Raw genomic sequence first — 27,924 nt, 5'->3', positions numbered from 1 at the left:
TCTCTTTTTCTCACTCTCTCTCTGTCTCTCTCTCCCTCTCTCCCTCCCCCCCCCCCCCTTTTCTCTTTTTCTTCTTACTCCTTCTCCTCCTCCTCCTGCTGCGGCTGCGGCTGCTGCTGCTGCGATCGCCACTGCCCCCCGCCTCGGTTGAACCAAATCAGAAATGTCAGTCAGTGCTGGTGAGTCAGGGGGGATCAGATTACCAGATGCCTAAGAGCGGTGCCGGGCTCGGCGGGCAGGCGAACGGGCGGGCACACAGACACACTGAGGGGGGGGGCGGGGGCGCGGCGCACCGGAGCCAGGAGCGCAGCCTAGCGAAGCACCGCAGTCTGGCGCGCGCGTACCCCACTCCCACTCACTAACTCACATCCACCCTCACATTCGCTCACACTCATCTACTCACACGCGCGCCCCCGCTACTGCCTCTCCCCCACCCCCAATGGCTGTGAGGAGCGGAGCAACGGGACTCGGCCCGTGCTGAGGGGGCTCGCCTGGGCTCTTTAGGATTAGCCCGGGCCGCCGGGACGCGGCGCGAGTGGGGCTTGCGGGAACTTCGCGGGACCTGACAGCGGCGGCCGCCAGGTAGGGAGCGGGTGAGCGACCCCCAGTCCTTTGTCTCTTGCCGGGTGGCCTGCTGGGGCCAGACAGAAGGGCGTACCTAGGCTGTCAGGCGGGGCCCGGGGCCACGGCCCGCATTTTTCCGAGGAGTTAGTTAAAGACTCCTTTGGGAAGCGCCAAAGGCCATGCAAACAGCCCTCCCAAGTTCGAGTCCCAAGACCCTAAGCAACTTAGCAAGCAAGCCAAAAGCCGGGTGATGTCTGTCCTCTTCCTCCTCCTCCTCCTCCTTTTCTCCTTCCCTCCTCTTCCTCCCTCCTTCCTTCCCTCCCGCGCCGTACCGGCCCGTTACAGCCCCAAAGACGCTCGGAGCCTACCTGACTCTTCTGGCTGTAGCCGGTATTTCCAGTCCCACTTGGGGCAAAGCTGCCAAGCTTTCTCCGTTCGCCTGCCTTTGCTGCCTGGTGAAGGCCGAAGTAGAAACTTTGGTGCTCAGGGAAGCGAGCTGCCCTCGAGCGCTGGGCTGCCAGCTGCCCTGCTCTTAGGCCGCGGCCCTGGGTCCCGAATTTACTAGACCTGGACGGGTGTGCCTGCCCCTCGTCCCAGACCTCACCCTGAAGGGGCCGAAGGGGGCTGGGTTCTGCGAATGTAAAGGAGCTGAGCAGATTTGCCGAGTTTGGAAGAGAGAGTAAGGGCGCGCGCCGCTGCTGTGTGTGTGTGTGTGTGGGGGGGGCGTCTCTGCTTTTTCCGACTGGAAGTTAGGCGTAGGATTAGCGTGGCCCAGCTACAGGACCCAGCTCCCAGGCCGCCTCAGTCACGAAAGCGTGTTCTAGGCGCCAGCTTTGAAGTAGGGGGACGGCAAGGGGAAGGGGACGGCTAGGGGAAGAGGTTGAGGTGTGAATCAGCCCAGGCAGGTATCAGGCTTCGATGCTCCCTGGAGGTGGGAGGCTTGAGTTAGCGGGGAGTCATCAGCGGCCTCAGGCCAGCTTTCCCTAGCACTGTGGCCGGCACCGGCACCGCACAGGTGCTGGATAAATGTTTGCTCAACGGAATTGAATGGAACCCAGGGGGTAGGGGTCAGGTGTCTTAAAAGCGACCCCGCTGGGAGAAGCTCCCCTTACTCAGGGCCTTTTCTCTTCTTTGATCCCTCCCAAACTGTAGACTGTTTGCTTCTCGCAAAATGCCCTACAGAAAGGAGGAAAGCCCGCCATGCCCACGTGGGGAGATGCCATCAGCCCCTTCCTCTGTGGTCTTCTCCCTCTGCCCTCAGTATCCTGCCAATGACCCATTCCTATCCACTCAACATGTGCAAGGCAGGTGGGCAGATTGTGACAGTGGGGGGGGGCAGCTTTGGTAGCCCTCTTCCTGGGGGAAGGGAGGCTTTATTTCCGGAAAACATGTTCTCCTATATTATGGCCAACTCTTCCCATTTTCCAGCTGCCACTAGAGTCCCCAGCGACAGTGACTGTCTGATCGCCAACCCTAAGGGGAGGCTTGAGTAGTTCTCCTAGCCTGTCTGGCTGGGCACTTTGTCACCAATCTGTATGTACAATGACTTTACCTACCCATCCACAGGAGCCTGAGCTGAGTTGTTAAAAGTTGGAGTGGAGGGAGTCTATTCCCCTCACCGTACCAGTTCCTTCCTTTGAACCTCCATTCACTTTTCGAAAGCTTAAGACAATCATAGTTATTTTGAAATGGACATATGATTTCTCAATGTATTTCTTGGAGGAATTTGGTTGTGAGCTGGTCAGAATATGGAGATAGAGAATACACTAATGGAAATAATCCAGTTTGTGAAAGGGGTGCCTACTTGACTGAATTCAGCATGATGGGGATTGGTGATCCGAGATGGTTTCACTTAAGTCTTTCAAAGAAAGAAGGCAGATCAATTCACTTCTTGCTAATGTTTGTTTGTTTCACGTTTGAGTGAACTATTAACTGAAATCTGCAAGAATTGGCCTAAAGTATTAATTCTGAGTATTTATGTAATTGCTTTATAATTTGGATAGGTGCCTTACTGATTGATCTCTGTAATTATTTCATTTAGGTCCTAAATTAAAAATTAATAATAGTCTGACAGTTTCTTAATTACACTTGTCAAGATTATTTTGAAGGAGGAAAGTGCTGTGTTGTAGAGTCCTAAAAATCCCCTGAAAATCCAAGCCGTGTTCCCAGCCCAGCTACTGGAGGGCTCCATATTCCGGGGCAGGGGCTGTATCCCAGGAATGGCGAATGACTTTCACAATGTAAACAGTGTGAAGTATATGAAGAATTTGTTTATGGAAGGAAACATTGGTCTTAACAAGCTGGTGCACACATCCCCTTTTGCTGGGAGACTCCAGCACACATCGACTAATGTGCGACTTGGGGTGAATCTTATCTGTCCATAAGGAAGCAAATGTGTTTGTGCTTGTGTGTTCAGTTGGAGACGAGTGCCTGAATGCAGCACCGTGGCCCCGCCTGTGACTTGGCCAGGGCAGCTGCTTTTGGATGCTCCAGCGAGCCCAGTGAGCATCTGGTATCCACAGCGGTCTCCCCCACAGAGCTCTGCTTAAACACAAGTAGAATCACATTTTTAAAGGTTGGCTTTAATGAAACCAGGTCCTTACTGGTTTCTGATCCCCTTTCCCTTGAAGGGCAGAGCTGGGGCAGAGGTATGATCTATGTTCATTCACCTGATGCATCGTTGACTCAGAGTGAAAGGAAGAAATTCGGTGCCAGTGAAGTGACTCTGCCTTGAGATATTCCACAGTTTATATGAGGGAAGAGGGGGTTGTCATCATGTGGATAGACAGGCTGCAAAATCTGAGGCAGCCTTTGTTTCTGGCCCGGCAAAATCCACCTAATTACCTGGCTGCCCTCAGAGCTGTCCCTCTTCCCAGAAGGGAGGTAAGGAAGGAAGGAAGGTAGCAAATAGCTGGACCTAGGGCTTACATTTTTCCGCCAAATAAGGTAGGCTGCTTACTGAGCCCAGATCCAGTTTTTGGAGGTTGGGGGTGGGGAGGTTATGAAAGGAAACCCTTGAATGAGCCCTGTTGCCAGTATGAAGACAGTAATGCACTAAGAAAAAACAGACTCGAAGGAAGAGTGACTCAGTGAGTCGTGAAATCCTCAGGAAAACCTTCGTAATGGAATGTTAATGCTTTTAGACTATAGTAGATTATCTTAAAAGTCAGACTTTTCTTCTTACTGCAATTGTTGTAAATCCCCAGCTAAAGAATACTTTGAAGAAGGGTTTAGTTTTTGCTGCCATTCCTATTCCGGAGTCAGTCTGATTTGTTTTGGAAGATTCGAGAAATTTTCTGCCAACCTAGATCATGTGAGGCTATTAAAAAGTTAAAATGACTAGAGACACGGGGTCCTTTCTTGAAAAGCGCCCCCCCTCCGCCCCGCCCCCCCCCCCACCAGCCCAGGTGGAGGTGGTCCTTTAGCCCACTGCCAAAAGAAGCTGCTCCCCCCTTCTCCGCTTCTAGTCCTCCTCCCTTGGGGGGCTTGGTTTGTCTATTATTTCAAAGGAAATAAAGTGTTTGTGTTTGGGGTGGGGGCGGGGCGGGGTGGGGGACACAGAGTAAACCAAGCCCGAGCTTAGCCCCCGCTGCAAACTTACTTTTCAAGTTCTTTCAGCTTGATTTTTCATCTTTTCTCTTATTTGCTAGCCCTGTGAAATAGAGTTGTAGACTGGGGAGGACTTTAAATGAAACTTCCCACTTTGATGATTTTTTTTCAACTTTGATATATTGACAGCAAAAGGAGCTGCGGAGCTCTCATATAGCGGGAGCAGTAACACCAAGCAGCAGTCAAATGTCTCTCCGCATTTGTGTTTAACTGCAGAAGAAAAACATGTCCATGGGCAGTAGAGGTTCTTATCAACTCTCTAATCCCAGATCCCAGCAAACCTTGAGGGCATGCCTCAGATCTCGCTCAAATCAGGGGAGACGCTCACAGTTTGCAGATTAAATATGCTATGTGTTCCTGGCTCCAACAACGGGTTTTATGAGTTCACTAAGCTTCCTGTTTTAAGATCCCTTTCTGAAGTTTTAGGAGCTGCTAAAGGCATTGCTGTCTGGAGTAAGTGGTACTTGTTCATTTAGAGACATTTTAGATATTGCACTGTATCTGTTAAACACACCCCACATTGTTATTTTCAAATAGAAAGCTGAGGTATATTGAGGCCAGAGGTGGGGGAATTTGAGTGTGTGTGTTTAGGGGTCTTTGTCAGGGCCTTTAATTATAAACTTTAGAGGACCTGGATTTTTTTTTAACTTTCCTTTTTACTAGTCTCTTATAAATCTACCTTTTGCTTTTCTTCTTTTCTCTTGAGATTTTCAATTACACTATTGGACTCAGAACCAGATTTTTTTAACCACTCATTTGCCCACTTTTCAAAAAATGTTTACATGCTGCTTTTGAAAACTCCACAACAGTTCCTTGACCAGAAATTGTGTCTTGGCTAGGCGGAGTTATAGTCCTTCATGCCTAGTGAATGAAAAAAAAAATCGCATTAGAAGCTTTTAAATGTTTTCTACCCCTTTCACAAATTCAGCCACCCCTCTCCTTCTCCTCTCTTCTCCTTCATCTCTTTCCCTCCTTTTCTACTTCCCTCCCTCCCTCCTTCTTTCTCTCCTTCCCTCCAGCCTAAGCCTCTGTATCTGCGCCTATACTTGTCTCACAGTAATGGTGTTTATACGTTTTGCATAATAGTCTTAATTAAAAAGGAAAATACTTTGCATGGCATTGTCCAACCCCACGCCCGCCCAGATCCCAAGAGATCTGGAGCCAATTTGGTGCTTAAAGGTTATTCAATGAATGAAAGAGTGAAAGCCCATTTGTCAAGGTGCTGCCTGGTTTCAGTTCGTTTTCACTCCCCAAATTCATTGTCTGGGCAGCCCCGTCATTAGTCATCAGCGGGTTAGTGCTGCCTGCAGGCGAGGCTGCCCAGGACTTCTTCACACCATTACAGCTTGGAAAGTGTACCCTGTCGACTGGGAGAATTACGGCTCCTGATTTCCGCTTGGCTAGGCTCGAGGTAAGTCCCCTCCCTACCTTCTAGCTGACTATAATCCTCGCCTTCTTTTCAAGCTCCTTTCCGAAGAGATTTAGGAGGAAAGTTTCTTAAAGACTGTGTTGGCATCACACTGTGCCTTTGTCACGGCATGCACACTTCATATAAATTGTACCTGCACCAAATTGGAACGGCCTGGGATGGATGGTCTAGAATAGCTAGCCAGGGAGGCCAGTGCTAGCTCGCTCGCACTCTCTCTCTCTCTCTCTCTCTCTCTCTCTCTCTCTCTCTCCAGGGAGAAATAGTTAAGGTAATAATTTGCTTTTCTTGGTACTTAAGAATAAAATAATTTAATCACAAAACTAGGTGTACCAATGGGGTGGGTGGCTGCATTTTTTATAGTGTGAGGAGCCTCATACAGAAGGGATACTGACTTCCTTAATAACTTTAGAATGTAGTGGGGGAGCCATTTGACCTTGACTTAGTTTTAGAGAGAATTTTTCAATTCTATTTTGTTTTCTTGGAAAAGACTGTGAGATATTAAATAACCCTTCTCTTGTCATGGATTATGTGGGGAGAAAGAGAGGAGAAAAGGAGAGAGAGGAGAGAGAGAGACGAGAGAGAGAGAGAGAGAGAGAGGAGGGAGAGAGAGAGAGAGAGAATATGAGAATATGCACCTTCAATCACATCTGGAGGAGAGAGCTCAGACTCCAGGAATGTAGGAGCTCTCACATGCTGGGCCAGTTTTAAGCTTCATTTTCTGTTTCCTTTTCCTGTTTTGTTTTGTTTTTAAATTTGGTTTGTGTAGTTTTGTTTTGTTTTATTTTGGTTTTGTTCAAAAAAGAATTCAGGGTCTGGAGAATTGCCTGCATGTACAAGAATCCTGTAGGCAGCTCTGCAGCCTGCCTGAAGAATGAAGCCTTCATTAAATAAGATGTATGAATCCCTTAAAGGGAATAATCTGAACCCCAAGTTGTCACTGTCACTTCAGGACAATGTCTGCCATTCTGAACTGTGTACATGAAGTGAAATCCCAGCACTGAAGGTCTTCAACCAACCTGGGAGGCTTGTGGGGGCTCTGGGTGCTTGACAATTTAGATCTTGGATTTTGCATGAATGGAGTTTTCTTTAGGCAGCTAAAGAATTCAGAGGTTGAACTGCTTGAATTGAGCTGCAGGAGGCTGAGGGGAGCTCAAATCCTTCCCTACTGCGGGGATGGAGCTGCTTCAGGCAGGGTGTAGAAGTCCTCAGGAAAATTGCTAGAAGGCTGGATTTTGAGATGCAGGCATGAGAAATGCTGAGTTTGAAAAACAAAATGAGAAAAATTGGCTTGGTCACACTTCAGGGCCACAGTAGATAAAAAATTAGGGTTGGGGTTGGATGAGGAAGTGGGTGCTGATGCTTTGGGGCATCTTTGAAGCATTGTATAAAACTGGTGGTGAGGACAGATCTTGCTTGATGGAACAGTCTGTCCCTTCCCCTCAAAGTTTACTGAAGAATGGAAAGTTGTCATCTCCATGAGGACATTTAGTTTAAGAAAATTTTCACACTTTAGATTTTTTTTTCAAAAATGTGATAGAAAATGTGCAATGCTTTAAAAAAAAAACAGTACTTGTTCTACAGCTAGAGGTAGAACCTTGGAAAGATGAAGAGTTCCAGGTTGATTTTTTCTCTTTTGAGATGCAGAATGAAGGGAAATCTAGTCTTCCGTGAACTTGACTGATAGATTAACGTATGATTTAGTTTGATGTCTGAGAGAACTTTCTGTTTGGGGCTGGAAGAGAAGCCATTGAAAACACCAAAGAAAAAAGAATGTCAGCTTAGCCCCTTCCCCAGGCTCTCTGTATGATAGCCCTTCCAGGGAGGAGAGATAACATCTTTGGTTTTCCTCTGGCATGTAAGCACGACCAAACTACAATTCCCCCAACTAAATATTTAAATGTATAGAAAACCCACCTGTCCTGGAAGAGGAGAGCTGGGCAAGAATTATGAGACAGGGGTCACATCCTTCCCTTAGATATATCTAAGAGTAGAAGGGGTCATATCCTTCCCCTTAGCTATTTCTAAGAGCTTCATCAGTAGCTGCTGCAGGTGGGGGTGGGGACAAGTGGCTGATACTGCCTTTATTCTTTCAAAAGCAGAAACAGAAAAATCTAAATTTCATATTAAAAAGAAAGCAATTCCACACTTTTAAGTGGGATAGTGCTTGGTGTTTATTTCATATTTGGCAAATTCTCCAGAGCTTATAGACAAAGTGGAGGCTTATCATGTTAAATGTGGTTAACGTACTAAAGAAAACCTGTTACCTCAACCTAGAATCCTTTCTCTCTCCCCCTCTGTCTCTTCTGTCTCTGTCTGTCTCTCTCTGCCTGTCTATCTGTCTCTTTGTCTCTTTCTGACTGCCCTATAGCTGTCTGTCTCTTACACACACGCACACACACACTCTCAATGAAATCTACTGTCAGAAGGGTTATTAACTGGTACTCAGGAATGCAGTAACCTAAGTATATTGTATTGCTGCTTCCCTCCACCTGATTTTTGTCTCTGTATAATCTGTGCTCAAGTCAATTTTTAGCATACAGTAGGGGATTAATAAATGCATGTTTCTTGGCAAATGGATTCCTTTTGAATGAATGCTACCAAAAACAACTTGTAGTAATTCCTGGCCCTGACAACATTCTTGTTGACAGAAAGAGTTGTCAAACTTTCCTGTCTCTTTCCTTTGTGATGACAAAGTTATCATTTGCAAAACTACACCAGCAATCACTGATCCTGTGATTAATAAGAATGCTCTTTGTGCATACCTCTTTCATTACTCTAATTGCAACCTTGGCCTATGAGGACAAGAGAAGGGAAAAGTGGAGAGGTGGTCCGGATGGAAGCTGTCACTGTGTCACAAAGGCTATGCCTATAGGTCTGCCTGGAGTCAAGTTCAGGAGCTTGGAGTTGGCCTAAATACGAAGAGCTAGTTCTTGTTTTGGATTTGTAGAGCCCTCTGAGGGGAGGGGCTTTGGTTCTTGTCTTAGCTGCAACCCCTAAACAAAGTGCCTGGCACATAGTAGGCACTTGATAAAGATCCCAATTAGAGTGTTTGAAGCAGGCAACATGGCAACCTTTCACATACTAGCTTTTGTCCCTAATCCGTACACATCCCCGGCAAGAGTCAACTGAGCTGCACTTTTTTGTTTGTTTGTTTTTGCATTTGGTGGCTTCTGTTTTCCCGGGAGGAGGAGCTCTTTTACTTAGAAGTTCCATTTAAACGGCTGGAGGGGGGTACCAATATTTCATTTAAATTTGTCCCAAACTGTAGCTCCAAAAAACACAACTTGAAGCAGCTGTTCATATCGTAATTGTGTATGAAGGAAAGGACCCTCCCATGCAATGCTGAGAATGGATGCTACCTCAGGGAAAAGCTGCAGCTGGGGGCAGGGATGGGGGGGATTCTGAGTTCTTACAAAATGAATCCGCTTCGAGGGAGGAGGCATTCCCTTTCCAAACATCTCAGGGAATGTCAATAAATGCAGTTCCTCTAGCAAAAAGCATCTGGTCCACTCAATCAATGAGTCCCTGGGCCGAATAGGACAAAGGTGGATAAGTTGGTAGTGGGCGCAGGTGTTGCTGTCATGAGCTAGGGACCCTCTATCAAGAACATGGCCAATGATCATGGCTCAGTGGCTTTCAGTGGAGTTGTTTTCAATCTTCGGTAGCATTCCAAACAGAACAGCATCACAAGTCTTGCCCGATTTGAAATAGTATAGAAGCAACCTTCCGGAGGTAGGGGAACGTGACGACTTTTGGCTCTTTGGCTTCCTTCCGGGAACACAGGAAAGAGGTAGGACCCTGTGGCTGGATCATAGATTGGGAGCATAGAGGGAATTCTAGACGGCATCTAGTCTCATCCCTTCATTTTAGAGGTGAAGAAACTCATAATTCACTACAGGCTAAAGTGACAGCAAAAACACAGGCTTGACTTTTGATCATTGACTTAAAGCTAAAGGAACTGTCCAGCCCTTTTCTTTTGTATTCGAGGAAACTGGACGCTACAGCAAGGTGGATTGGACTTGCCCTAATCCCATAGCTAGTGAGTAAGAGAGCCAGATCTGGGAACTTCCCTTTAGCTTGTCTTCTAGCACGTTCTAAAGGGCTTAATCATCTCAGGAAGGTTAGCTGAGGAACTCATTTATGGTGTTTTTTGAGAAACTATAGGGAAAGGGCTAACTAAGCTGCACCTTCATCCTAATGGATGCCAACAGCTCTGGGCAGAAGTCACAGCTAAATGTGAGTCTTCAAAGACCCTGTTGTGTGTTCAGAGACTCAGTGTGTCCAGTTTTAGTTTGGAACAAAGAGTTGCTAAAAAGCCTGGGTCTTCCTAAATGTGCCTTCCGGATTCCCCTTGTCTGTAAGAACCACTTGTGTCCCCAGGAAAGGACTGCTTCTTCTCAGTTTTTCTGTGGATCTCCATGCCTTATATACCTGGATCTGTCCTAAGAGCAGTGGGGCTGTTTTCTCAGAATTGACGAACGGCTCTCTCCTCTTGAGCAAGGAGGACATTTTCTGGCAAACCTTCTCTCCTCCCTGAGTGTTTCCACTTTGCTTACAGTTTGGCTGCTGGAGGATTATTGTCTCTCTTGCTACTGCCTTCAGGAAAGGCAGAGAGGCGTCGAGTGCACTGTGTGGGGATCAAAGGCTGGCCACAGCACAGTCCCTTCAGCCCCCAAATACCCAAAGTCATTTCAGAGAAATTAAGTGCACGATGTTTTGCTTGCCCACTGATTGGGGACCTTAGGATGCTGATGGCAATCAGGGGGAGCTTCCTCCCGCTGATGTAATGATGATGAATGCAGTGCCTCTGTGGTTGCAGACAGCTCTTCTCAGTGGATGCAAAGCACTTGTTAATGAATTGGATAGGAGTGCTTCGGCACAAATGAAATAGAGCTAGGAATTAAAAAGAAAAGACAAGGGAGAAGAGAACTGGGGGTTGGAGGCAGCAGAGAGAAGTGGCTCCAGTTGTATGGAAACATCAGTGGCTGCACATGAGCAAATGTGCCCCAGGTTAGGGAGGCAGCACCGATGTGGAAGGGCTCCATGGCAAAGGTTTTCTGTGGTTGACCCAGGGAGCATCCAAACAATGGGCACAAGGCTGGGTGGTTTATTTTCTCCTAGACATAGTCTGTGTGCCCCCATTTCTTGCCTCTGAGATGACTTCATTTACCCTGTCTATATCTTGTCCATACAGGGCTCTTTGCAAGTTATCTCCTGCACTTGAATATGATCTCCTTGAGGTCAGGAGCCGTCTTTTTGAGGTTTTTGTATCCGAAGAGCTTAGCATAGTGCCTGGCACATCGTCAGTATCCTAAAGTGTTTGCTGACTGAATAGAGATCGGCTTGATTTAGGATCATGGAGCTCAGGGTGGAAAGGGGATTGGAGGTCATTCAGTCCCACCCTATTGCTTTACAGATGAGGAAATCCATTCCCAAAGAGGGAAGCTGACTTGCTGAAGGTCACACAGGGAATTCACAGCTGACTCAGTATTTGTTCTCTGGCTCCGAATTCAGGCCTTTCCACTGATCATCCTGTCGTGATCTCTGTTGGTTAAATGACACAACTGACCTCGGGGGAGGGAGTCACCCGCTCTCACTCTCTTGAATGCTCCCCCTTCTTTCCTCTTACTCTGCCAGCACCCTAGTGCAGGCCCTTATTCCCAACCACCTGGACTATTACAGTGGCTTCTGGGGGGCCTGGGGGCAGCTGCCTGCCTCTAGTCTCTCCCCACCTAAAGGCATCCTCCATCCAGACACTGAGCTGACTTCCTCAGGCCATAGGTCCAACCCTGTCACACCCCCCCCCTCCCCGCCCACACACACACACACACACAGACATGCACACACTCAGTAAACTCCAGTGGCTCCCTATTGCCTCTAGGATCAAGTACAAAATTGTCCACCCGGCATTCAAAGCCCTTCCTGCCTTTCCAGTCTTCTTTTACCTTAATCTCCACCATTCTTCAATCTGGCTGTTTCTCATCTAAGACCTGGGCATTCTGTCTGGCTGTCCGTCATGCCTGCAATGCTTCCCCTTTACTGCTCTGACTACTGGCCGCACTGGCTTCCTTTAAGTTTCAGTTTAAAATCTTTACTTCAATAGAAAAGCCTTCTCCAATCCTTCTGAATTCTAGGACCTTCCTTCTGTGAACTAGTTCTGTTTATCCTGCTTATAGCTTCCTTTGTATATATTTGCTTGCATGTTGTCTCCCCCATGTTAGACTGTAAACTCCTTGAGGGCAAGGATTGTCTTTTGACTGTTTTTTGTATCCCTTGCACTGAGTACAGTGCCTGGCACATAGTAGGCACTTATAAATGTTTATTGATTGATTCATCCTTGACCATTGTTACCCAGAAGCTTGAAACATGTTATTACAAAGGAAGTGGATTGCAATCCTGGCTTGTTGTCTAGAAAGAGGAGCCCCGCCTCCTCCCCCATGAACATGGGCAGTAGAAAGAATGGGTCAGATCTAAAGTGGGGACTCTGGCATGAAGGGTGCTCTGGATTTGGGCCTTGTATGGCAGAAATGACGACCAACTTCTCAGGTGTGGTGGAATAGGGAAAAAGATTGTTTGTGGGGAGACTGCTTAGTTCTCTTTTCCTCTGAATGTTTCAGCGTCACTCTTGAAAGGTTGGAGTGGTTTGTCTTGATTTAGTTGTCTCTCAGCAGCCTTTGTAACCAGCTGATGACCATTAATGACCATTAGCTCTGGGAAGACCAGGTAACTAAAAAGCCAAGGCCACCCTGTGAAACTTGCAGATGAAATTTAAGAACTGGGCTTTGGGATGGTGGTTGTCAGGACTGAAGTAGAACATTGTAAAGTTAGAAAAAAGGAAAATTAAGCTTCTTAGAGGGGAAACACTCCCACCCCCCACCTTTGCAAAACACATGTTTTCCTACAAGAAAAACCGTATAAGAGAAACAACTGAAACCACTTCTTTGTTCAAGAAAATAGTAGAGATTTTGACTTCAGACTTCAATAGTTCCTATTTTTGAAAATTATATCCAAGCTAACGAGGGAGCTGTGTCTGGGGGAGGTCTGTATAGAAGTGTCACTCAAGGTGATATTTGAGTTATCCATCTGGACTTTTCATTAGAGATTATCCATATCAGGTATTTAATTGGCAATTCTGAACACAATTTTGCCACTCAGCCCTCATTTTATTATTTATTTATACCATACACACTCACTTACTCGATCCCTCGCTCACTGATACCCCATTGGTTTCTGCTTAGTAAACCCTGGCTTAAAGTTAATGCAGACAGAAGAGGCTAAAGTCTGACCTTCATAACTGTCTAGCTCTGCAGTGATACAGTGTGCTGTTGTGGGCATGATGAGGTGATGGCCTTTGAAGATCTGCATAGAGCTCCAGGCTGAATTATACCTTGACCAGTGAGTGTCTTAGCCATTCTATTTCTGAGCAAAATCACCTCTAAGAGAATTAGCTGCTGAAGAATGGAACCTGAAAATAAGGTGACCCAAATTACAGATGGTGGTAGGGTGGGGGTACCCATGAGAACAGGCTGCCAAGTGAAGGGTATGGTGAGTGATCATTTTCACATCCCTTGTGTCCTTTGAAAACTCACTTCCACAGGAGCCTCCCTTGAAGACTGAAGTTGGACTGGAGGATCAGTCTCCATTTTGAAAAGTGTAGGGGGATTTTTTTTTTTTTGCTTTTGTTTTTAAGGGAGTTCTTTGTTTGGGAGAAAACATAGGTTGAATAAGAAGCCTTATTCACTGCTTTGGGGTTCTTTCTAGTTAGTTGGCCCCATCCATTGAAGAAAAGGGTTTTAGGTTTGTTAGTTCTCTGCCTAGCTCAAACAATTTAAACAGGAGACTATTGGTAAGCTTTCTACTCTGAAGAATAGGCTATATTCAACCCACACATCATGGTGTGTGTTTTTTTCTTATATTAACAAGAATTACCATAACTTTCCATTTGTCCAGAGAGTTGAGTCTGGTTCATTGAAAACTACTCTAAGTAGTAGAACATTTTAGAAAATAAATTATGCTTTATTCATTAAAGCAGCATTGACTGATTTTAAAAGTCCTGCACATAGGTATGGAATGCTTTTTCTTATTCAGTTTATGAACATTGTAGTCCAGTGTAAAAAATGTTTCCATTGGGGAGTGGGGCGTCATAGGACCTGGGTATATTTCTAAGCTTTAACACCCATGACTTCGGATCAGTCATTTTACCTCAGTTTCCTTATACATAAAAGGTGATGGTTGGACTGCCAGACATTTCAGGGCTCTGAACCTATCTTCCTTTGACTGTGAGGGTCACTTTTATTTCTAGGTTTGTGGCCCTATGGAAGATTGATCTATTGTTGTGAGGCATATTTTGCTAATGCTAAATAATTAAAGTCAAACTTAAAGATATTTTAAAAGTCCCCACTGTGTTTCATGCACCGTGTTATGGGAGTCAGAGGCAAAAATGAAACAATATCTTCTCTCATGGATACTATAGCCTAGTGATTGGCACATAATGGGTGCTTATTAAATTGACAGTTCTTTTTGGGGGAAGCAGCCTATGCACAGAAGATTAGCACCAAATATGTACTAAGTAATTTCAAGGTGAAAAACTAGTAATGGAAGTGGGATCATCAGGATGGATTTCCTGTAGGAGATGGCACTTGAGCTGAGCTTTGGAGAAAGAGAGGTATTCTGGGAGGAGGAAGATGAGAAGGAGGTATGTTCCAGGCATGTGGAAATGCATGGAGCTGGGAGATGCAAGGCTATGTGAAAGGAGTACCAATCAGGCTGATAGTCAGCATGCCTATACATTCAGAATTCCCAGCAATCACTCCGCTGTCCCCTCTGGCCTGGACACCAGTGCCCATAGGATGAAGAATACTGACCCAGAGCCAGGAAACACTAAGCATGAGTTCTGTAGAGGAGATATGCTTTTCTCCCATTTTGTTTATTTGTCCAACTTCTTATTTCACCACCACAAAAGCAACCACAGTGAAATCAATAGGGTGAGCACGAAGGGAGAGGGGCTTGAGAAGGCAGTGGAACAGGTCCTAGGTCTCCTGAGCAAGTGATCCCATTACATGCCATGGGAAATCTTGAGCTTTCCTGGTAGAGTGGAAAGTGGGGCTGTCCGAACACCTTTTGTTTGTTTGAAAAGTGTGATTCAAACAAACGGAGCTCTTTGCAGGTTTTAAGGAAGATTAGAAGATAAAGGGGGGAGTGAAATTAAGGAGAATTGAGTAGTTTATATATTTGGGTGGTGGGGAGCCAGAGGATGGACCAGCGGGCTGGAATCCTGCCCTGGCTTCTGGGGTTTGCAGAGTTTAAAAGTGAGAAATTCTTGCGGTTGCGGAGAAACACCTACTGCAAAATTTCCATTGGGCTTGGAATGTGTGTTCATGTCCCTTATTATAAAAAATTAAACGAGTTAAGATAGCTGGCAGCTTCTAGCAAGAGGCTGCGTTGGGTCTGAGGCTGCTGACACCTGCAAAGTAAAATTGAGATGGAGCGTCCATTCCTTTAATAGCTTAGCCTGAATTGATGGAGTAGTGGCTATAGGCCAGACATTGCACTGGGCAGCGCGAGGGGTATGGAAAGAAGTAAAAACGGAAATGGCCTCTGCCCTCTAGGCGATGACACTCTCTTGGGAAATCGATGTGTACATATACAAGCAGATACAGACTAGACACTAAGTAAACACAAGGAGATATGGGGGTGGAGGGGCGAGGAATGGGATGCTGGCTTGCTGTTGGGGGTGGGAAGAAGATCGTATCATTGGAAAGCACCTTTGGTGGCCCTTGGTTGAGACTATAGCTGCTCCTGATCTCAAATCAATCTCTACTTTATTGTGTTTGTTTGGGGTGCCGGCTCTTCCAGATTTGATAAGAATGCCCTAGGAGTCTTTCTTTAAGTTGTTGATTTTTCCAGGCCGGGGGTGGGGAGAAAGGACCAGATGTGATTTCTTGGCTGTAGACTATGCCTTCTACCAAGGCAACCTCTGTTCTCCAACTTCAACTCTTAAACAGTTCTCATCATCATTGACATGCTCAGCAGCAGCAGACGTTTGGGAAGTGCCTCCTGTGTGCTGTGCATGCTAGCAAGCTCTGGGGAGTCCAAGAAAGAAACAATATAATTTCTGCCTTTATATGAGGGAAGCACATGCAATCATATGTGCATATATATGTTGTGTGTCTAGATGCAGTATGCTTGTGTGTGTGTTCCCACGGGTGTGAAAAGGTGCACAGTGATCAAAGTGGATAAGAGCATTGGACCTACAGTCAGGAAGAGTTCAAACCAGCTGCAGACATTTCCCTTGCTGTGTGCCTGGGCAGTTCTAAACTTTTGTCTGTCCCAGTTTCCTTATCTGAAAAATGGGGATAATTACAGCCACTACCTCGTACAGTCCTTGTGCAGATAAAATGAGAAAATATTGAAAAGTGCTTTGCAAACCTTACAATGCCATGTAAGTGCTCTTCTTACTTTTTCCTTCCTTCCTTCCTTCCTTCCTTCCTTCCTTCCTTCCTTCCTTCCTTCCTTCCTTTTTTCTTCTTTTCTTCCTCATAAGTGGACAAGAAGAGGTCTCTTGCTAAGTGTTGAAGGATCCCAGGGAAGCAGGGAGGTGGACATCAAATATTCAGTAGGTGTCAGAAACGAGATTTGAACTCACCTCCCTTACTCCAGTATTACATTTATATCCACTGTATCTGCTAACTTTCAGGTGGTTGATAAAAACATTGACCAGCATGAGGCTAAGCACAGATCCTTGTGGCATTTTATTAGAGACTGGTTCACTGAGAAACTGTCATCTCGGATAAGGCTCCTTCAAAGAAAAGTGGCTTCAAGGCTGAATTCTGTGGGCAGTTGTTTCAGCTTTTCCTCTTCTGCAGATATAGACCGAGTTTCCCTCACTTCCTTAAGGTCCCAGGAAATGTCTGCTAGCCGACTTCGGGTGCAGGGTCTCCTGGTTCAGTCCCTCCTCAGGGGCAGAGTGGGGCACCCTTGGGAAACTGCTTGGCTGGGGATAGGAGTTGACCAAGTTCTCATTGACTTTAGGTACAATTCCTTGGAGAGAGCCGATGGAATGAGAAGCTATCATGGAGGCCCAGTCCCACAGTTCCACAACCAGTGAGAAGAAGAAAGTGGAGACTCCCATTGCCAAGTGCCCGACTTCGGGCAGACGTCAGTGAGAGAAGCAGCAGCCTCCAGTACCACATCCAATGGTGAGTGGCCCATGGGCTGGCCCGCGTCGTTGAGATTGGCTGAGTTCCCAGTGAACTGCTCCTTTGCACCTGAACCTCTGTTCCTTCTGTGAAGAAAGGAAGCCAGCAGAGTGGGGCTGAGGACAGGAGGAGGGCTAGATCCTTCTTGTTTTGACCCCAGATGCATATTTGTCCTTCCCAACTTTCTAATTGGAGATATAAATGTGGGAGGTTATTTCTTATAGGAAGTGTCCTGTTTTGGCATTCGGGAATGGTACTGATTACTCTGGCAAGAGTTCAAAATATTTAGCATTTTACCATTGAAATCTCTCACACTCATCAGAATAATTGAGTTTCTACAAAAGACACAGAACTCGCCTTGTCAACCCAGGGGGTTGGCAAGATTTTTCTCCCAGTAAGTCAGACACTGTAGAGGAAGCCTAGCTGTTGTTGGCTAACTCCTTGCTCTCAGGCTAACAGGGCAACTCCTGTACCAAGGAGTTTATTTTGGAAGTTGTACAGGTGCGGATTTTCATTGTGGGTTTGGGGGAATTTTGTGAATCTCCTCAATTGGCCTGAGGAAGTCATGTCTTCCACAGTTCCCAAGTCCTGGCTTTTAACGTTTTAATTAAACTTTCTCAAGAAGTCAGTGCCTAAAGGCCAGCACTGGCCATTGGAAATGATTTCCCAAAGTCTTGGATAAATATGATGGCAGCTGTGGGACTGACCCCCCAGGACTTCCTTAGCCTCTTTTGCCTGGAGGAGTTTAGTTTTCTGGGATTTTAAGAGGAATGTCCATCCCCCTCACCTCAGTGCAGGTTAGAACATGCCTTACAAGCAGGGAGGATGAATAAAATTGTTACCAGATTAGACTGGGAATCCTAGGGTTAGAGGAGTTGAGTGGGAAGGAATCTCAGTGGCCATCTAGACTGACACACTCATTGCATGGAGGAGGGGACTGAGACCCCAGAAGGTTAAGGGACTTAAGCAAGATCACACAAGTGTCAAGATGAAGGACTTGAATCCAGCTCCTTTCCCTTTTAGAGGAAGTGCTCTTCCCATCCGGCCACGTTGTAAATTGATATTTTTCCTGACTTAGGAGCAGAGAGTGGAAGCAGAAGACATCTGTGTAGTGGTGTTACATTCTCATTATTAAACCTCCCACTGTCCTCTGAGTCCTCTCTCTCCCCTTCTCCCTCCCTCCCCTCCCCCTCTTGTTCTCTCTCTTCTCTCTCCCTCACGGTCCCCCTCTCCCTCTCTCCTCCTTTGTCTCTTTTCTCTCTCCTCTTTCTCTTCTCTCCCCTCCCTCTCCCCTCCCTCTCTGTATCTCTCGCCCTCCCTTTCTCCCTCTTTTGTTCTCTCTGTCCTCTCTTTTTCTCTCCTCCCTCTCTGCCTCCCCAGTATGCTTATGCTTTATTTATCACTATTCAGAAGTCATAAGCAGTGGTGGATAGAGACAGGGCATAGTCTTGATTAAAGAAGACTTGGGTTCAAATTTTCTTCTGATACTTGTGGCCTTTGTGATGCTGGGCAAGTCAGTTCACTTGTCACTACCCCAAACAATTGTCCCAAACCATAAACTTGAGAGCGGCATGACTATGGAGAGCCAGAGGCATTGTCTTCCCCCTGGAGTGTCCTGACCCTGATGAAGTCCCTCGTCTGGAGTCAAAACAGAGTGCTCAGATTTGTCTAGTCCACTGTGGCTCCTTCATTCAAAATTGTGGGTGAGGTTGGTTGAGAAGCTATCGGTGAAAAGGGCATTTCCATAATGCAACGATAGGTAAAGCCTAGAGGAGACTTGGCAGACCCAGTTAAGATTGACTTTGTGATCTTTGTGTGAGTAGCTCTGTCTTTCATCAGTAAGATCCCCGCCCCTGCTGTGTGGTGGCTTGTGTTTCTCCAAAGGGACCATTTCTAATCTCTATGTGGTTTTCTGGTTGGATGAGTCCACAGAGGTGAATCGGGTTACTGTGGCCTGGGGGGAAGGTGGGCTGGGGTGGCTTGTTAAACTCATTGGATAATGACTCATGTTCTGAGGTGATACTTTGAAAATTATTTAATATTTAGACCACTTATAATGATTTAAAATATGTCTTTGCATATATATATATATACATACATATGTACCACACCACATAAATATATGTATATATAGAGAGACAGACAGACAGACAGAGACACAAACACAGACCACAGAGAAGAAAAAGACAGAAGAGAGAAGAATAGAGAGCAGAATGGTATGATGACTAGATTCAAGAAGCCTGGAGTCAGGAAGGGAGGTTCAAATTCTGCTCTAACAGTTTATTAGTTTTATGAGTTGGGGGCAAATGATTTAACTGCTCTGAGCTCTAGTCCTTTTCTCTAGGAGTTACTTTCTAAGTCATGGCCAGGTTGTACATAGAGTCAAATTAAAGTTAGGCATGGAATTTATTTTAACTGAGAATCAATATTGAAAATTGCTTTTTCAAAAAGAAAGAAATAAAAACCTCAAGAACATGAGTTTACTAAGAAAAAAAAACACTTCCTACCAATTCAAGTGTCTAGAAGTCATATGGGCTGCCTCCCTCAGGAGGTAGTGAGGACTCCTTCCTCAGAGCATTCAAGCAGAACTCAGTGCTTTTGGGGGGGGGTGGTTGTAGTGTGGATTCTTTTTTAAATACAGTCTGGATTACTTATAAAGAAATCATAGTTTGGATGCAAATGTTTGAATGTGTTGTGATTTGTATTAGCTGAGGAAGTAACTTACCCTGATGTCACACACAACTACTGAACTATTAAACAAAATCATATATTTAGAGATGAAAGCGGATTGAGGGTTATTGAGAACACCCCTCTTCGTTTTTCAGTTGAAGAAACTGGTGTCCAAAGGTTCAGTGACTTGCTCCAGGGCATACAGGAACCAAGTGGCCAAGTCAGGATTTGCACCAATCCAAACCCAAGTGCAGCTTTCTTCAAACTAAGGCACTGAGGTGCTTTCTGACAAGTGGTAGGATAAGTGGTGCCAATCTTTTTTTTTTAATTACTTGACTTTTCCGTGCCCTAAAATATGCACCAACTAGATTACTTGGCTGACTCACTGACCCACAGGCTCTTATCATCTGGGTCTATGGATGCATTACCGTTCTAGACCCTGGCTGGCTTCCTTTGGGGCATTTGCTGAGAAGTGAGGACCTTGCTATTTGAAGGCAGATGTCTCGTCTAAGAGTTCCAACCAGGTGAGCTGTCCAAGTAGAAGCGACTTGGTTCCCTGTCCTCAGAGGGTCATGAGCAGAGGTTGGGTGGCTACTTCTTGGCTTCCTCTACTGTACATTGCTTTCATATATGGATAAATCCCTCAGCATTCTCAGCCTTCTTCGTCTTAGGGAAACCTTGACACTCTTTTTTTTTTAAAAAAACACAACATTTTTATTGAAAGTTTGAGTTCAAATTCTCTCTCGTCCTAACCTTATACTCTTGAAAATGATTGAGGAGCCCAAAGAGTATTGTTTACATGATTTTTACATATTGACACTTGCCATGTTAGTATTTAAAAATGTCTGGGTATTATTATGAAAATCTTTTTACCTTGTGGATACCCAAAAAGGGTCTTGGGGCAGCTCGAGGGCTCGTTGGATGGAGTGCTAGTCCTGGAGTCAGAAACACTTAGTTCAAATCCAGCTTCAGATACTAGCTGTGTGACCTTGGGCAATTCACTTAAGCCTTGTCCACCCAGGAGGCATCTAGTGGTTCAGGGGATAGAGCACTGGGTTTGGAGGGAGGAAGATCTGAGTTAAAATGTGGCCTTAGACACTAATTAGATGTATAGTAAACTTGTATAATGTCATCTACCTTCTGTTTGTTTCATCTACTGGAGAAGGAAATAGTAAATCACTCTAGTTTCTTTGCAAAGAAAACCTCACGTACAATATGGCCCACCAAAGAGGTGGATGTGAATGAATAACCACCACCACCACAACAAAAGGGTGTCTTACCTTAAGGATTCCTCAGGTAACACTCTGAGAACCACTGGACTAGTTGGTGGCTGATGTCCATTTATATCTCTTCAGCTAATTTTGCTCTGATCACCCAAGCTAACTCTTGTCAGGGGCAGGACTTGACTTAAAAGATTTTGTTTGGTTTCTTTAAATGAAGCAAAACCTAACAATGAGGCAGTCATTGGTTCCGTTATAAAATGAATTGAAATTTGCCACAATTCTCCTATTGGTCAGCACCTGCCTGGACAGGCGGTGACAACCTTCTAAACCTGGTCCACAGATCTCCTTTCTTCTGGGCAGGACTATATTAGGGTAAAGTTTTCAGACAGTGTTTGATTGAGTAGCAGCTGTCCAAGAAGGGCTCCAAGCAGCACGGACCTTCTTCTGAATGCTGCTGCCACATCTTTCTACTAGACAGAAACGAAATTCATTTGTTCGAGGAGAAAGAAAAATGCCCTCCTGTAAATGAATGTGAAATGGAGGTTTTAGGCCGAGCTTGTAATCCTAAGGAAGGAAGCGCCGGGAGAGAAAGAGGAAAATGGGTCTGATTCATTTCTTTGTTGCTTTTCCTTCAGTTAGAGATGAGAGCTTCCATGTACCCATGGGCTGCTGGCAAATGGGGGGTGTGGATCACTTAGGAAGGCAGTACTACTCCCCTATCTATTGTTGAAACTCCCCACCTGAGACTGGCTCTACTTGGCAGATGCAGAACAAGGGGCAGGGGATGTGAAGATGGGGGGGGGTCGAGTTTGGGGAGGGAGTGGCAGACTTAGATTTGATGTCAGGAAAATCTTCCTGCCAATGAGTGTTTTTCCATAGTGGCAAGAAGTAGGGGGAGTGGGGTGTACCCTGTACTGGATGTCCACGGGCTATATAGGCAGGATTCTTGTTCAGGTACGCAGACTAGATTCCATTCAATTCAAACATTTATCCCACTAGTGATATTCATTAAACATCTTTGTGTGTCAGGCACTGTCTAAGCACAAGGAATATAAATGAAGAAACAAAACAGGCCTGGTCCTCAGGGTGTTTATATTCTAATTTATTAAATCCCTCCTTTGTAGGGTGCCAAGCACTGAGCACTGGGGATGCAATGACATACATGAAACCTACCCTGTTTCAAGGGGAGCTTATGTTCTGTTGGGAGAAACAGTACTTATACTATAAGTACTTAACCAATAGAAATCAAATAAATTCAGGATCAGGACAGAGCCTGATAAGATGAGGGAATCAGCAACATTCTCATGTAGTAGATGGTTAGTCCTTGATCTGAACCATAAAGGGGGATTGGGGGGTTTGGAGAACCAGAGGTGAAGAGGATAATGAGCATTCTAGTCATAGAGGACAGCCCGCACAAAGAAGCAGGAGATGGAATGTAGTGGGTGGTGAGCATCAAGTAATGGCATTTGTTAGCCGTATAAATTCTATGGGACACTAGAAGGTAGGGATGTCTCATTAGTGCTTACCGTGGTGGGTATGAGAGGACTGGATATGGACCACAAGGTTCTTGGGTTGTATGGGCTTTGAAGGTTGGGGTAATGCTAGCTGGGGACTAATCCAAGATGGCAGTGGGTTTGAGAATTATTTGTCCTTGTTTGGTAACCCTAAGAGTTTTGTGGTGATGACTCTGTTAAACGTCCATAAAAGGAGAAAAAAGCACGAAGGCCTCTAACAGATATCACCATAGAAACAGGTCACAGCAATGCTGGGCTTTGCCATCAGAAGCCTGATTTCAAGGGTACAGTTTTATCAACCCTTGAAAAAGACAACTTTGATCTAAACTGAGCAAGTCTGTAATAGACTGATCTGTGGCTTCCTAGGCTTTCTAGCTAGAATGGGTGCTCTACTGCAACACTGTGACCGTGAGATCTGGGGCAGTGCTGCTCCCTCTCTAGGGCCTGGGGCCCCAGTCTGCTCAGCAGTCAAATGAGAGGTTTGGCCAGATGACATTAAGGCCCACTTCAGCTTCTTAAGATGGCGTTAGTCAGAGGAGAGGAGACTTACCTAAGGTTACTCGCCTGCTAGTTGGACTAACCAAGAATCACAACCCCATAGTCTTTCTGACTACATTCCATGCTCATTCTATTGCAACAAGATTTTTTTTTCTGACTTGTATCTGAAAACTCCCTGTTAGAATGTGAGCTTCTTAGACGTGGGTGCCATTTTGTTTTCCAATTTGTATCCCCAGCCCTCAGTGCATGCAGGGCTTTCTTTGCCTCGTAGGATAAATAAACAGCTTTTCATTCATCCATTATCTGTTAGAGTTTTCATTTGAGTATTTGATGGGTAATTGAGTAACTGGCTCAAATCTCAGCTCTCCTACTTCTTTCTCATGTGATGTGGAGGGAATCAGTTAATTTCCTTGGCAATCAGTGGCCACATCTGTAAAATAAGAGTGTTGGACTAGTCCCTTCCCGCTCCAAATCCAAGACTCTATAACCCTTCCCATCGTCCTCACCATGCATGAACACATATCCTGCCATGTGTCACTACTCGTCTCTTTCCTTCAGTTGGTGGAGCATTTTCTCCTAGTGCGCCCCCCACAGATATAGTTTTCTCTCGTTAAGCATTGATTTCAATGCATAAGCTTCTGGAATCCTGATTTTGAAAGTGGAAGAACTATAGTGTGGGGTCAGAGAGAATTGGATTCAGCTCCTTCAGAGGTGCTTCCTTGCTTTTGAGACTGGCCAGAGCAAAGAATCACTGAGTTTTCATTTGCTCCTCTGTGAAATGAGGGGGGTTGATCTCAACCGGCCTCAAAGTCCCTCCTAGCTCCAAATCTCTGACTTGAACTATAAAGACCCATGTGGAAAACACACCTGCTCTTCTTTGGTGATGGAACCTTGAAGATCTTTTGTGAATAATAATAATTTAAAAACCCATTGAGGCTCACATTAACCAAAAGGCTTTTCCTGAACTGGACATTGGCACCATTGTATGCATTTGCCAGGTGTGGCTTTTTGTGAGTCCTGTCTTGGCCCTCCCCCCATCTCAATTAGTATTGCTTTCTCCCTCTTGAAATGATTTTGTCTGTGCTATCTTTTTACTTACCCGTGTATAGGTATATTCCATTTCTCTTTGAAAACAGGACGCTCTTTACTTGTCTCTGTAACTTCAGGGCTGAGGACAATGTCTTACACAACATAGCGTGCAAGAGATGTATGTCATCCAATTTGTGTGTCTATATCTATCTGAATATGAGTAGTTTACTTTGGGCTGAAGGCGCTAGACCTGTTTACTTATCTTGAGATTATTGGAGGTTATTTGGCAAATTTCTAGACAAAACTTCAGGTGGCTAAATTCTTTGTCATTGCACGTCAGGCTTTGCTTGGAGTGCTTTTGGCAGACAGTGAGCTCAATAAATATTTGTAGTCATTGATGGTTTATGGGTTTTCAGGTTAGTCATTATATCAGCTCTGCACTCCAGATATTCTTGGGAATTGATTTCAAGAAGTTCACACTTTGTATTTGACCCAGATCCCTTCACTGTTCAGTGGCTGGGCCCAGATGGCTGGGTTCTCCCATGTTTTGGATGGCCTCACTATTGGAGGGGCCTCAGTGGCTTAAAGGCTGGGGCTTATTTTATGTTGGGTGTTTCTTTGTGTTATTTTTGACCTGTGAGCTTTTTCCAATGTAATCTGATATTTCTTATTAACCCATTACTCTGCTGTTAAAAAAAAGACCCAAAAAACAACTAATTATAAACGTATGTCGACTGTAGACTTGAAGCCCTGTAGCAGGATCAGCTTGTCATTGAGACCATACCTTCAAGTGATAGAAAGCAGAAATGAGAATCCTAATGGTGATGCAATGTGAAACCGAGGTTGATGGATTAATAAAAGGAGAGGAAGTCCGGTTTTCTGCGCTTTGATTCTTTCCAAAGAAGGGCGAGGTTCACCTCGGCTCTTTAAAAATGCCTCTTTGAGGTTTACAAGAGAAAAGTATTTATTTAGTGGTCTGCAGCTTCATAGGAGACACATTTCCTGGTCTAACTTTTGCTTGTGGCGGGCCTTAGCCCAGCTTTCAGCTATCTATAAAATAGGTGTTAATCACCACGTTCATTCTTCACCTCACTGTGAGTATGAAAATCCTTCGAGGTTCTGCTGAGAGGTCAGAGTTCAGAGGTCACTTAGCCATCAGGAAACACCACAGACTATTAGCCATACCTCTATTGAATTCTTGCCCCTAGAAGAAGTCGGGATGGGAGCATGCTCAGACTCTCACTGAACTTCCTAAGTTTCTTTTATTTTTTATTTTTTTTATTTTAAGCTTATCTATTTCTTTCCCTCTTGGCCACAATCCATTTCCTGGTTCAAAGGAGATAGGCCGAAAAGGTTTTCTGAGATGAAATAGGTCTTTTCAAAAAACCATTTTGATGAGTTAAGTATAAATGAAATCCGAAACATACGGATTGCATTTACTTTTAAATACACATGGGTTTAAAAATTAAGGGGGGAAGAGAGCTGGGCGAAAGACATTTTGAATTTTTGCTGAACTCAAAGTTGTGTTTGAAAAATAGGTTTCAAGATGTTTGATGAATAGTGAACGTGGCCAGGTTTACCCATCTCTTGAAAGGATGGCTCAGGGTCCCTAGGATAATGGAGGAGGTAAGGTTGGCTCCTATATCTTCCTTCTTAACTCTCAGTTGCCTGAAGGAATGAGAAGAATATTGGAAGGACTCACTGGCCAAGTATCAGACACCCTTGTGGAAAAAGTGGCTCGTTAAGATTCAAAGTACAAAGTCTGGTTCATCCTGTCTTCGATTTATAGAGTCTGTCTTCTGGAGCTCTTATATATGGGCTGTGATGAGCTAAGCATTGATCCTGCCTGCCTTACACTTAGTGGCATGAGATGGCCAGCTGGTTGGCAGGATCATGGGCATTATTGTTGGGCCAGAGAAATAGACACCGAATGACATTTTCTATCCTGGTCATATCCAATATTATATCAGACCTTATGCTTTTCAAAGTTGTTGAAGTCTCTGTGTCAGAGTAACTGACTGGAATTGGCTGGGCAGAATGTTTATTGAGCTCTTGGATTAGGGGGCAGAGGGGACATTTTGTCTCTAACCAAGTACTGTTTAATTCATGGTTGTCAGCAATTCCCACCCTGATACCTCTGTAGAAGATTTGAGCTGTAATCAATAAGAAGGGTTCTTTTGTGGGAAACTTTCTCAAAGACTGAACATGCTTAAAAGACAGGGTGGAGGGGAATCAGTGATGAGCTTCTTGGGAAGACCCTAACTGTGGACATTCTGAAAGGTGATAATTTTATCTCATGTATTTGGAGATCAAGTGATTCCTTTGCATGGTCCTAGACCATTGTAGGTACTCAGAGATGCCTCACTGATGATGGTGGGCATGCCCGCTCTGGTTCCATGATATGATGGAAAGACTGGATTTTTGAGATGCACATGGTCTAATGAGATCTGTGGTCTTGATCAAAGTATCTTTGCTCACCTAGGCAGCTGAGTGGTACAGTGGATAATGTACTGGGCATGGAGTCAGGAAATTCGAAGTCCAAATTTGCTGTTAGACACTTACTAACTGTATGATTCTGGGCAAGTCACTTAATCTTTGTTGGCCTCAGTCTTTCCCCTGCTAAAATGGAGATAATAATTGCAACTATCTCTCAGAGGAGCAAATGAAATAATATTTATAAAGCACTTAACACAGTGCCAGGCATATACTGAACACTTAAAAAGTCTTTCCTTCCTTCCTTTCCTCCTTCTTTTCCCCTTCCCTCCTTCCTCCCTCCCTCCTTCTTTCCTTCCTTCTTTTCTCCTTCCTACCTTCCTTCTTTTCTTCCTTCCTTCCCCCCCTTCCCTGCTTCCTCTTCCCCTTTTCTCCCTTTCTCCTTCCCTTCCTATGGCTATGAAAACATAGATCACAGGATCATAAATAAGTGCTGGAAAGGATCTTGGAAGGTATTTAATCAAAACTCCTGATTTTCAAGCTGAAGAAGCTGAAGTCCAGGGACATTCAATTACTTCCCAAACATCCCAAGGCCATGACTGGGAGAGCTGGGGTCTGCACTAAAGTCCTCTGTTTTCTGCCCTGTCATGCTTCTGCCCACCGTCCAAGAAGAGGATTCTATCATTCTATGTTGGAAGAGCTGAGAAGAAAGAAGGGGCTTTACTGCTGCTGCTCTGTGGAGTTCTGTACTGCTACCACCTTTTGGGAAAGCCCTTTCTCCAAGGGGCTCCTCCCATTTCACCAAGTGGTCCTAGCATTAGTATATAATCTACAGGATGTTACTGGAAGGATCAGACATGCAGTTCATACCACCTCACTGGGCATTTATTGACTGCCTGCTCTGGTCAAGCCTTTGTGCTACCTACTAGACATGTAAAGAAACAACAAAAAGAGTCTCTACCACAGGGAGCCTCCACTCTTCTGAGACTCTGTGTGTGTGTGTGTGTGTGTGAGAGAGAGAGAGAGAGAGAGAGAAGAGGGTAGAAGGTACTTGGAGGAGACAGAGATGTGCAAAAGATACACATCTTTATTCATAATGGCAAAACACTGGCAATAATCCATATGCCCAATGATCAGGGACTATGAAAGGCATGGTCCAGTGGATTGGGGGTGTGGAGAAAGTGGATTTGAATCCTACGAGCAAAACCCACTGGCCATATGATAATGGCCATGTGATATGGCAGATTTCTTTGAGCTTCAAACCTGTCCTCTGTTAAATGACCTTCATGATACCTGGAGTACCTGGATCCCAGTGGTACCGCCACAGTGGAGGTCATGTTTATAATGCCTGACATATGAGAATGAACTGTGGCATAAGGAATACAGGTTGTAATATGTGGACTAGAAGACATAGAGGGAGTGATAGAGAATGAAGGAAGCAGACCCTGACTAGCAGCATTTCTACCGACTGTAATCAAATATTAATAAGCACGGAAACAAAATCAGATAAAACACAGACATTTAAAAGAGACTTAGGTAAGGACAGGGACACAAGCAGGGCATCTACATATTTTAAAGCTCTTTTGGGGGTGGGAGGGTGCACAGGCTTGTGATTTTATTATGGAGAATTCTCAGTAGGACCACACCCCAACTCCTCCAGAATGGAAACTGCTCTGTAACTAATTTTTCTGGATTTGCCTGGGCACACCGACAGGTTAAGTGATTTGCCCATGGCCACACAAACTAATGTTCATAGA

At 45.0% G+C, this 27,924-nt stretch overlaps 1 protein-coding gene across 1 annotated transcript in view; it reads left to right on the top strand.

Annotated features, from left to right (window-relative positions):
• Positions 1-292: 292 nt before the first annotated feature.
• The window catches only part of GLI3 (GLI family zinc finger 3), a 285,531-nt gene continuing 257,899 nt past the window's right edge, over positions 293-27,924 (top strand). The window contains 4 exon segments of the mRNA XM_043977511.1: positions 293-582; positions 16,634-16,749; positions 16,751-16,771; positions 16,773-16,800. Coding sequence (XP_043833446.1) covers positions 16,675-16,749; positions 16,751-16,771; positions 16,773-16,800 — 124 coding nt within the window. The 5' untranslated portion in view covers positions 293-582; positions 16,634-16,674.

This window comes from Dromiciops gliroides, chromosome 1, assembly GCF_019393635.1.
Source record: "Dromiciops gliroides isolate mDroGli1 chromosome 1, mDroGli1.pri, whole genome shotgun sequence".
In the NCBI taxonomy this organism is placed as follows: domain Eukaryota; kingdom Metazoa; phylum Chordata; class Mammalia; order Microbiotheria; family Microbiotheriidae; genus Dromiciops; species Dromiciops gliroides.
This window is presented reverse-complemented; position numbering and strand designations above follow the sequence as displayed.